Here is an 11,619-nt window from a genome sequence, read left to right on the forward strand (position 1 = left end):
TTCTTTTTAATCCGAGATACGTCCCAAGATTAACACTTAGAAGATCTGTAACTTGAACTCCCGTTGATGTTTATTTTCTTTGTTGTCTTGATTTTCTTTATTCTTGTATATATTTCATAACAATTTCTTTCGCATAATAGGTAAGGCATCTAAATGTTTGCCTAAGCAGATTAGAAATTTATGATTTGACATATTGATTAATTTATTTCATTAATATATTTTTCAAGTTTCTTATGCTTCGTTTTCTGTTATGTTTGCTGCTATGAATGTTTATGGAAACTAGTGCTTGCGGTCATTAGTAGCTATAGGTATTTTAAATCAAATCAAATCAATTCAGTTTATTTGTGAATAAGGTAATTGGGTACTTGACACTAATAACAATAAAATATGAAATATGATCGATAGCTTATAAGTAAACATAAATTATGCAATATTTAGTTTAATTTTTAATACACTATAAGTATTTTTATTTCTAAAAAGAAATTTTCGATTTTTTATCTGTGGGTTGTAAATTCCAAAACGGGGACGGTGCTGCTTGAAATGTCTTGTGACGTCACCACACGCATAATAAACAAGACAAATAATAATTATATCGTTTGCTGTTAGAGTTGGTTGAATTTATGTTGTGAACCGAAATAAATCCACACTATATTAAAGTTGATAGCGTGTATCTGCTTAAAGAAGATATACAATGCAATAAATAAAAATGAATACAAAAACTTCCGCGAAATAACCTATGGAAATCACAAATAAACAACGTAAGTAAAATATTCTTTACATTTAATCATTTCGGACAAAAACATTTCTTAGCCGACTTCCGATAGAAGAAAGGTTATGTTTAAGTGATTATCAAGCTTTTTAAAACTATACTTATATTGTTATGTGAACTGCTTTAAGGTTATTTATTGGTTATATTTATAATTTCAGATCCTCGCGACAGCATTATAGTGACGACGCTATAGGGTATGTGCAGTTTAAGAAGAAGGCAAGCTTGTGTTTCATGAAAAGTAAAAGTTGTCCTGAACACAGGGTACATCAAATGTCATGCACTGTGTCTATGATTGTATATGAAAAGGAAAGTATTAAATGGGATTACTGTCCTGCCTCCCAAGGATGCTGCAAACATGCAGTAGCATTTTTAATGTGGAGTTGTAGAAGAAGTGAGGAACCAAAAGTTTCAAAAGTGTATAAACAGTAGTTCTTTACTTGCATAAACTACCCAAAAAGATGAAGGAAGGAAAACTACCATACAGTTGCTGTTATTGGACTACAGATTTAATTATGAAAATGACAGTGATAAAAAAATATATTCAGTGGTTACAGAAAATAATTTTAGGAATTAAGAAAAGCATTAACGCAAGCAGCACACAAATTCAGCTTAGCAAGAGCTTCAATATAAACGAAGGAAATAACAGCTTCAGAATGCTTTGAGGTGATCTGTAGTAATTATTGTACCTGTAACATATGACGATAAATATATACAAAAGTTCTACTGTGTGTACTCAATAGAACCATATAAACCAAATAAACAAATAAAAGACTAATATTAGCAAATCATGTATTTTTAATTATACAGTCCTGTAAGTTAATCAGTGCACATGCACAAGCAATAATAACACAGTCATGAAATATTTTAATTGTGTCCTATTAATTACAGAATGGGCCCTTAAAATAGAATTCTCATAGACGTATTATAAATCTATTCTTATCATAGACATCTATATATTATATTAAATATATGAATACTTCCACTTGCTGTTTTTTTTTTGATTACGTCCCGTTCCAATGATTTGGAATTGACGAATCACTCGAGAGTTACTAAATTTATTCCTTTTTCTCAATAATACTTCTCTTACATAAATAGTATAAAATGTCATTGCTTGCAAACAGAGGATTTAATTTTAGAGATTTGGGATTTGAGATTTGGGTTTAGGAACTTGTATAAGCAAATTTGTTAGGATATTTAGCGATCGTACTTGTACACATCGTCACTGCACACGCCTTGTAATTTGACATTCTTGCAATTGTACTAATAAAAGTTAAATAATTTCCAAGATTTCCCCTGAAGTATGTGTAGCGTCGAAGTTTATTTCTATATTTTCAATGTGTTGACGTCACGCTACGAAATGACACTTGACCGCCTGTTTTGGCGTAACGTTCCGTTTACCGTAATTTATATCACGGCGTGCGTAAATGGACGTTTTACGCACGCTTCGCGCAAAACCCCCATTTCCGACCCCGTAATATAAAATTTTATACAACACGCGGACGAAAAATGTTTTTCTGACTCGTGTGATTGCAGTCCTCGCCTGCGGCTCGGCCTGCAAACTCACACTTGTCAGAAAAAAATTTTTCGTCCTCGTATTGTAATGTACTATTTTTATTAATAAATAGCCCTTTTTTCGAAAAAATGATCAATGAAAGGCGTATATAATACGTATATGAATTCATTAAAACAGTTTCCCAAAAAGTGGTTAGTTGTTACACATTTTTGTTACATAGTCGCTTATTCTGCCACTGAGTGGCTAACAAATATACATGTCATCTAAAAAACTATTATTATAATTTTAATTCTAACAATTATGACTTTCAATAGCACTTTACTCCGTATACTTAGTATTGTAACCCGCACTATAATTTATAATATCGTTTATTATACTTAATCTTATATATCTTATATATTAAACAAAGTTTTAATCTTATAAAAATCTTTTAACGTCATAAACTGTTTGAACAAAGTAATACTGTTACTTATTATTATTAAACTTAATAAAACATGTTATGTTTTCTTCTTCATTGGGACAACACGACATGAGCGACTTTGCTGTGACTAGCCAAGTAAAAGTTATTCTATGTACATTACCAAAATGTAGCTTTGAACGCAGCCTTAGCTATATTTCATCATTGTCGAATAAAGTGATATCTTGTCAATTCTTGTCATATTTGACAAACGTCATTGTCATTGAAGATTGAAGTTTTATCGGAACGATAACAATTTCTAATTGGATTTTTGTATCTATAAGTTTACAGATCCACGCGACCCGATGCTATAATTATATGCCGCCGAATCTGTAATTATAATCAACTTCACTCTAACCACAGATTACAACAATGTCATACTATAGTTCCCATGACATTAGGTTATGTTTACATTAAGATAAGTTTGCACAATCGCAATCATTTGTATTATACCATAATGTTATTTAGGTGGAGACACGTACTGTGTGCGGCTGTGAGAGTGCACACTCATAGCACGGTTACAACTGGATTTGTGGCTGAGAATATCTGTGCAAAAAAAGTTAGATTTTCATCAACAATGACTTCTAAATTTAAACTTCCTGAGCGATACGGAGCCGGCGAAAAGAGTGTGTGGTAAGTATTTAAACGCGCCATTAATATAGCTTTTTACTAATTATAATAAAAATTAAAATAACATTTCTTCGATATGGAACTCGTTTTTTTTAATAACCCTTTCTGGGTTACATAATATATACGTGTACGCCATGTAAACATTACCCTTATCATTACGCAGTTAGATTCTAATTGGATGCACAGAATTACCACCGTAATTACAACGGAATAAGAATCGTAATAGCTTCTTGTTTCAATGACACTTGACAAATTTTAAAATGCTTGTGCTCTCATTAACTTTACATGATTAACATAACAAGGAAATAAATATTAATTGAATGACAGCTGAAATTTTCAATGTTACAATTAATATTAAACTCAGTGACACTACAGTTGCTGATATATGTTGATTATGATGTTTTAATTACGTTTGTAGCTTACACCATTAATTTTGTAGTGCAGCTTACTAAACCACTTTGTTCATTTAAAATACTAATGTTGTCTAAAACCCATTACTGTCCAACTCATGGACACATATTTCCTATCAGAGTCAGAGTAAGGTTTGGCCTTTGTTTGAATCCCCTTTAGGTCCAAACTTAAAAAAATTAAAGGTGCTTGCCTGATTCTCTAAACATCATGCTATAACATCAAAATGCTTTTGGTAATCAGAAAGTGTCAGATAAGTTTTCATGTCATCTTGCCATGTCATGTCATAGTGTCATCTTGCCATGTCATGTCATAGTGTCATCTTGCCATGAGTCAAAAAAAAATTTAAGATCAAGCAATTACTACAATAATCATTTAATAAACAACATAAGATATAAATAAAGTAGTGCACATCTGAATTGTAAGCTTCAATTTCCTAAAATGGGCATGGTCATCTCATAGGCATAGCACATAGTATTTGTTTTACCATGAAAACATGTGACAATTCAATTAAACTTTTTATATATAAAATTCTTGTGTCACAATGTTAGTTACTCCTCCGAAACGGCTACCGATTTTCACCAAATTTTATATGCATATTCAGTAGGTCTGAGAATCGGCTACTTTCTATTTTTCATACCTCAAAGTGATAAGGGTTGTTCACCCTTAACATTTTTTATTTATATGGCAACACAAGGTTTTCCGGGTCAGCTAGTTTTAATTTAATATTCTGTATATTACAGGGTGGAATACATCCAGCTGGCCGCTGACTACAAACCAGCTGTGAATCTCGGGCAGGGCTTCCCTGACTACCCAGCTCCCGAACATGTCACCAAGGCACTTTCGGAGATCACTGTGGGAGAGAACCCACTGCTCAATCAATATACTAGGGGCTTTGTAAGTTAAAATTATGATTAGTTAATAAAGATGTCTAAAATAATTATAAATTAGAAGTTCCAGCTAGAATGTAGCAGCCTTACTGTTATAAGGTACAAATAGCTATAATATGAGCTGGTTAATAGGTATAATATGAATGCTGTCTTTTTAGTCAAACTAGAAAATAGTTTCACAATCTTCCAATGGTTAAACCACAATTATTTTGACAATAATAGTAATAGCGCTCACTGTTCACACAACTTAGTTCTGGTCAAAAAAATGTAGTTATATCATGTGATTTATATTTGCACAGTATATTCAAAGTTATTCTATCCTTAGTAATTTACCTGTTACCAGCTCCAGACCTATTCTGTTCCTGTTGCACTAGATATAGATATCAACCGTTGTCGGGACCAATAATTGTTGTTGTCGATTCATCAATAGTTGTTGTTGTGCTGTTAAAACCAGATGAATTACAAACCAATAGGCTTACAGTTACAACTTTTATTGCTAAAAATATATTTGTGATCTTCCAGGGCCACCCCAGATTAGTACAGAACTTAGCCAAGGTCTACTCACCATTGATTGGGAGGGAATTAGATCCATTCAATGAGATTCTCGTCACCCATGGTGCTTACGAGGCCCTGTTTTCAGCTATCTTTGGTAAGATAAATTTCAACTTTATCTCATACTTGACTAAAAAATTATCACATAAAAGATATATGGATAATTTTATCACATTATGCATTAGACAGTGCAAAAACAAAAATATTGAAAAAAAAAAACAGTTCCTTTTTAAATTTTAATTTTTTATCTATTTACTTGTGAGCATACGATATAAATTTTATTATGTTGTATTATATGCGATAATAATACAACATAATACATATAGGTATTATTGTGGGCAAAAAAAAATTAGATCTACTTATGGATACTGCAGTTCTTTAAATATAGGACTTATATGTGGATCCCTAAAAATGATATCAGATGACTATGTAAATTGTCACAAGACTAACATTTCTTATCACACAATATAATATAAAATGTTATAGTTAATACTTAGAGATACATATGTATTTGTATAGTTCAAATGCTATGAATTTATAATGTTACTGATAAGAATTCGCTACTGTACTGTTTGTAAAAGCAACAAACTGGGTATAATTTTCATCATAAAGCATGAATAGCAATCAGTAAAATTCTCATTTATAATAAATTAATTACGACAATAATTGTTATGAAGTGGTAGCTCTTTGAGGGTCAACCACTATGGTTCCTCCACTGTATATTCCACTGAAAACCCCTAGTTTTAAACCCAAACCCGTAAATTTAATTTGGCCGTGGCTGTCGATGAAAACTAAATAAAGAAGTTGTGTTTTTGTAACATGACAGAGAAACATAAGGAACTCAGTCTAGATAATCACTAAAAATACCCCCAAAAATCTTTGCCTCTAAATATTTTCCCCTAATCTTCTCTTCCCCTTAGTAACCTAACTGAAGGGGGGAAATAGATCAACCACAAATATAAGTATTGCTACCTTAAAGATTATATGTACCCCTTGTGTCAAGCTCACTCTCTGCAATGTGATGTATCTTTTCAGGTCATATTGACACAGGAGATGAGGTGATTGTAATAGAACCATTCTTCGACTGCTATGACTTCATGATTAAGTCTGCCGGCGGTATACCCAAGTTCATCGCGTTGAAGCCGGTAAAATGATCATTTTTCTTTTATACAGGGTGAATTTGTCAAATGGGCCTGATGATCAGATGATGGAATAATACAGGATGTGCTTTTTTCAGTTCGATTCCCGACTAGGAAAATAGATTTTTAAAAATCGAATGTTGCAGTTTTAGTGTATATGAAAATCGGCCTTATAAATCCTTGCAGCATTTTTCTTCAATCCTTATAGTTTCGGATTTGGCCCTGAAGGCCCATTTGAAAAATTCACCCTGTATAGTAAATATTTAAATACTTCGTTGTAAGTGGGTGGATTCGATTCAAGATTGATGTTTTATTGTAGATGATAATTCATGTTTGTTATGCACTTTTGCGAGTTATACATAATGCAATTAAAGGCTTGATTGGTTCGTAAGCTGCCCCTTTTCAACTAATTACAGATAGGAACTAATTACAGATAGGTTATCAATGGTATCATAATCCTGTACAATGTACACATGTCATAACAATTTCAGATAACAAAAGATATGGTTTAGAATGTATGTAAAGTCTACTTTTCATATTTTTTAACAAATATCACTCATTCATGAGGCCTATACAATCTTAACTTAAGGAATAATATGACTATCGTTAAACTTTTATTCTTATAATGTACTGTTATATATGTACAATGTACATTATACAGTGGGCGGTAGACACACACGTATAGTTCGCGTAAAACTGCTATACATGTGTGCACATGCAAACGGACACACACACAGCAAGGGGAGACGTGCGTAGATTCATGCGCGCATATTTACTTTTCCACACGCATCCATCACCGCACGCACAAATCATTCGCATAGTCTATTATTAGCAATTCAAACCATATCAAAATTCCTTTCAGAAATCAAAGTCAGAAAACATGACCTCCGCGGACTGGGTGCTCGACGAGAAGGAGCTGGCCTCACTATTCAGCAGCCGCACCAAGATGCTGATCCTGAACACGCCGCACAACCCGCTAGGCAAGGTGTTCACCAGGCAGGAGCTGCAAACGATCGCCGACCTGTGCAACAAGCACGACGTCATCTGCCTCTCCGACGAGGTCTACGAGTGGATGGTGTACGAGCCCAACAAGCACGTGAGGATTGGTGGGTTGATTTGCATCGTGGTGTTACGTCACACCTTGGATGTTTACGTCATCGAATTTACAAGCTCATGGAAAGTATTTGAGGAAATTCAGAGAGTTGAAGTCTTATGACATTACATGTAACTATTTACACCACAGATTTATAAGTACCCAATGCAGTTGGATATGTTACACGATAGCATATAATAATAAAAGTAGGGCTTTTAAGGTGGTAGAGTCCTTAAGGCCTCAACTTCGGAAGCACTACCGTCACACTTATTTCTATCCAATAAAAAGAGCGTTATGTCGTTCTGGTGCTGTGTTCCGTTTTGAAATTAATACGAAGCGTTTTAACTTAGTCCTCAGGTATATAGACGGAACAGAATTTGGTTAAGATTGATTATTATCAGTGAAGCTTAGTTACTACCTAAGTACAATTATCTTCGGGCGGGATTTCAGTTTTAGTTAAACAACCAAGTTTATTTCTACTAAATATCTTGTTTCTACCAAACGACTTGCATCAACCTTGATGGCAGAGGGGTCACCATACCGGTCTGATACAAAGGCCCCCAGGTCCGAGCCTCGACCATTTGATATGTTTCTATGTAAGTTTCTAAAAAAACGCTTTCTACAATCACAGCCCCACACTAGGATTCCCTGTGTCGCGGATGCCATGGACACACATAGACAAATACACAAACATCCAGACCTAGAAACAGAAATCTAAATTCATCGTTCAGATATCTGCCTGGCCGAGGATCGAACCCGGGACCCTTTGCGCGTCAGACCGGTATGGTGACCGCTCCGCCACGCGGTTCGGGCGGGTTCTAGATTGAGGCGTTTGTGTATTCGCTTATGTGTGTGTCATATGACCATGTGACAAGGAATCCTACGTGGAGCGGTGAATGTAGAAAGCGTCTAAACATTATTTTGTACAGCGACCCTGCCGGGCATGTGGGAGCGCACCATCACGGTGGGGTCGGCGGGCAAGACGTTCTCGGTGACGGGCTGGAAGACCGGCTGGGCGTACGCGCCCGCCGCGCTCATGCGCAACCTGCAGGTGGTGCACCAGAACTGCGTCTACACCTGCAACACGCCCATACAGGTGAGCGGTATAGTACGCGCCAAACTTCTAGTCCACTCTGAGGTTGCTGTAGTCAGAGAACCAATCCGGTCCAAAACACCGTATACTCCGTAGCAACAGTAAGGACAAACTAACTCAGCTATGTACCCGGCGCGCAGGTGTAGTCAGAGAGCCAATGCGGTCCAACACAACTACAAGCATATACTCCGTAGCAACAGTAAGGACAAACTAACGCAGCTATGTACCCGTGGGCGAGAGCGGGCAGCGGAGGGGTGCCGGGGAGTCCTACGCCATCTTCGTCCCATTCGCGACGCGACTCGTTTCTATATTCAGAGCGAACTAGAAATTTAGCGCGGATTTTACACCTTAAAAGAGTTACAGTATGGGCGTGTTTGGCAAAATGTAGGATATTTTCACGTCCATTATTTTAATGTTTACTTAATTTTTAGAAAACGGGCGTTTGAGAATAATGGCAGAAACACACGCTCCTTAGCAAGCGCGCCAATTATCCCCATCTGGTTTTTTTTTTTAAACTATTACAAGTTTAGTACGAAAAGTTTTTGATATTATTGTCAAAGCTAACGATGATGTTGCGAGCAGTGTTCGACTTCACACTAAAAGTTTATATTTTTAAACGCTAGCGTATAGATTCGATATTTCATTTGTCAATAAAAGACATGCTTAATTATACATGCATTATATATGTATAATATCGAAAAATCAGGTATCTCCATCTCTCAACTTAAGAAAACGAATTTCAAACCACAACGCTACTACTGCCTGTTACATATATCATGTATCCAGTTCTAACTAGAATGGTTCTCCCAGGAAGCGGTGGCCCGTTCGTTCGAATACGAGCTCGCACGGTACAACAGCCCGGATTGCTACTTCTTCTCACTTGCCCGAGAGCTGATCTCCAAACGGGACTATCTGGCCAAGGTGCTACGGGAGAACGGGTTCAACCCCACCGTGCCTGAGGGAGGATACTTTATTGTCGCTGATTGGACTAATCTGGGTAACTAACTTAATTGGTTTAAAGAATATCTAATGAGATGACTAATAAAAAATTAAATTTGCAAGTCAATGAAACAATGTCCTCGTCAACCCATTACCGTCACACTGCTGAGCACAGGTCTCGTCTCAGAATGAGAAGGATTAGGCTATAGTCCACCGCGCTCCAAGTGCGTATTGGTAAACTTCACACACCTTTGAGTTTTTTTTAATAAATCTCTCGTGTAAGCTAGTTTCTTCACGATGTTTTCCTCGCTGTTAAAGCAAGTGATAATTAATTTCTAATATGCATTTTTGAAATATCAGATTTGCATGCCTGGATTTGAACCTCGGGCCAAAGAACTTGTAAAAATTGCAAATTAATTAGAAATCTTATGTAGGTATAAAATTGTGATGCCTCCAGATGATATGATACAATGATGAGTCTCTATATCTCAGTCACACAAAAAGTGTAATACACAAAGGTTAATCCTAGAATAAAATTATGTATTACGGACCGGCATAGAAAATAATTAAAATGCTTTTACAGAAAGCAAAATCGACCTAAAGGACGAGCCGGACAAGTACAAAGACTACAAGTTTACAAAGAAGTTCGCGAAGGAGGCGGGCGTGCTGACGATCCCGCCCTCCGCTTTCTACTCGGAAGGACATAAGCATTTGGGCGAGAACTTCGCTCGGTTCTGCTTTATCAAGGTTTGTAGTCATTTGTTTATACTTACAGGTATTGAACATGTAAGATGTAAATGTTGTGTATTGTCACGTGGTCCGACTCCGGCGGCACCACCGACACACCTAATAATAACAGCAGTGTTAACCGCTGCTGTGTTCCGATTTCATGGGTGTGGTAAGAGAAATATACTTTTCTGAGGCGTTCCAACTTGTTCTCAGGTTTCTAAACTAATTTAAGGTTACACATGTCCATAACTAATTTGAGATTATACAAGGCAGTAGCCACTTACCATCTGTCTAACCACATAGCTTTCTACCACCTTTAAAAGCTGAATTTTCTTAGTCGATAACACAATAGACTACGATACTTTGTCTGTTTTTTCTTCAATCTCAATAAAACTGCTAGATCTATTTTGATGAAATTATTCTATTAAACTTAAAATAATATATAGAAACAAAGATATTTTTTATTTTATTATGCCTATTATTTTTATTTACAGAAAGACGAAAATCTCGAGTTGACTGAAAAATTGTTGAAGGAATGGAATGCTAAGAAGAAGTAGATTGATATACATATTATGATATGTAAAATAGATTGTGTATATTATTAATAATTAAAAGTTTTTTACACAAGTACAGGTCACAAAAAGCATTTATATTTTATAAAGTATGAAAATCAAGTCGGTTAAAAGAGGAATTTTGGTGCTAAATAATTGGGTATCATAAAGAAGAATGTTTAGCTCAGTATTTCACATATTTAGAAAAACCAGCAAGAAATAGAGCGAGAATTAAAAAAAACATTCAAAGCGGGCGGTTTTATTCAGTTCAAATATCATATCAGGTAAACATTCATTCAGGTTTCTTAGACGTGCCTATAATAGTTCCCAATTAATATTGCATTTAATTTTCTAAATGTTTATCTACTTTATACATAATTTATATACTAAATAAAACATATGTACCGACAACGCACGGCTTGAACCGATAGTCTAAAACCATCTGGAATTTTGCACGGTAGCTACATGCAACGTAGATATGCATCACCAAAATAATTTTAAAATTCACTTTCACTAGCCTTAATCGCACATAAATGTATAGTCCGCGCCAAAGTTCAGTCCGCTCTGAAGTTGTTGCCACCCAGGGGTAGTCAGAGCCAACGCGGTCAAGAGTAAGAGCACACTAACGCAGCTATGTACACGTGGCGAGAGCGGGCAGCGATAGGTGCTTTCCGCGCTGTCTTCCTCTCACTAATATCTACAACTTGCTGTTGCTCGCGTTTCGCTTCTATATTCACAGCGGACTAGAAGTTTGGCACCGACTCTAAATGTATGCAATATGCATCCCTTTTTACCCAAATGTTTGTAAACTTATTTCCATAATTATATTATACTTGTATAAAACTTTTAAACATTT

General features: G+C 35.6%; 1 protein-coding gene and 1 long non-coding RNA gene across 3 annotated transcripts; both read left to right on the forward strand.

Annotated features, from left to right (window-relative positions):
- The first annotated feature begins 430 nt into the window (after positions 1-430).
- On the forward strand, positions 431-1,554 carry LOC140747111 (uncharacterized). Its single transcript, XR_012102848.1, has 2 exons — positions 431-758; positions 928-1,554. It is a non-coding gene; the product is annotated as an uncharacterized LOC140747111 (long non-coding RNA).
- Positions 1,555-2,922: 1,368 nt separating this feature from the next.
- Positions 2,923-10,867, forward strand: Kyat (Kynurenine aminotransferase). 2 transcript variants are annotated; one of them, XM_073079165.1, is made up of 10 exons: positions 2,923-3,071; positions 3,208-3,372; positions 4,521-4,674; positions 5,190-5,316; positions 6,255-6,364; positions 7,221-7,464; positions 8,381-8,547; positions 9,355-9,541; positions 10,067-10,230; positions 10,707-10,867. In XM_073079165.1, the coding sequence occupies exons 1-10, from the start codon at positions 3,058-3,060 to the stop codon at positions 10,767-10,769; spliced, it is 1,395 nt and encodes a 464-aa protein (XP_072935266.1). In that variant the 5' UTR covers positions 2,923-3,057; the 3' UTR covers positions 10,770-10,867. The 2 variants fall into 2 exon arrangements, with proteins under 2 accessions (XP_072935266.1, XP_072935265.1); XM_073079164.1 differs by lacking the exon at positions 2,923-3,071 and having other exon boundaries at positions 3,078-3,372.
- Positions 10,868-11,619: the final 752 nt, after the last annotated feature.

This window comes from Epargyreus clarus, unplaced genomic scaffold (genome assembly GCF_041222505.1).
Source record: "Epargyreus clarus isolate Ecla_fem2 unplaced genomic scaffold, WU_Ecla_fem_2.2 ptg000014l, whole genome shotgun sequence".
Classification (NCBI taxonomy): Eukaryota; Metazoa; Arthropoda; class Insecta; order Lepidoptera; family Hesperiidae; genus Epargyreus; species Epargyreus clarus.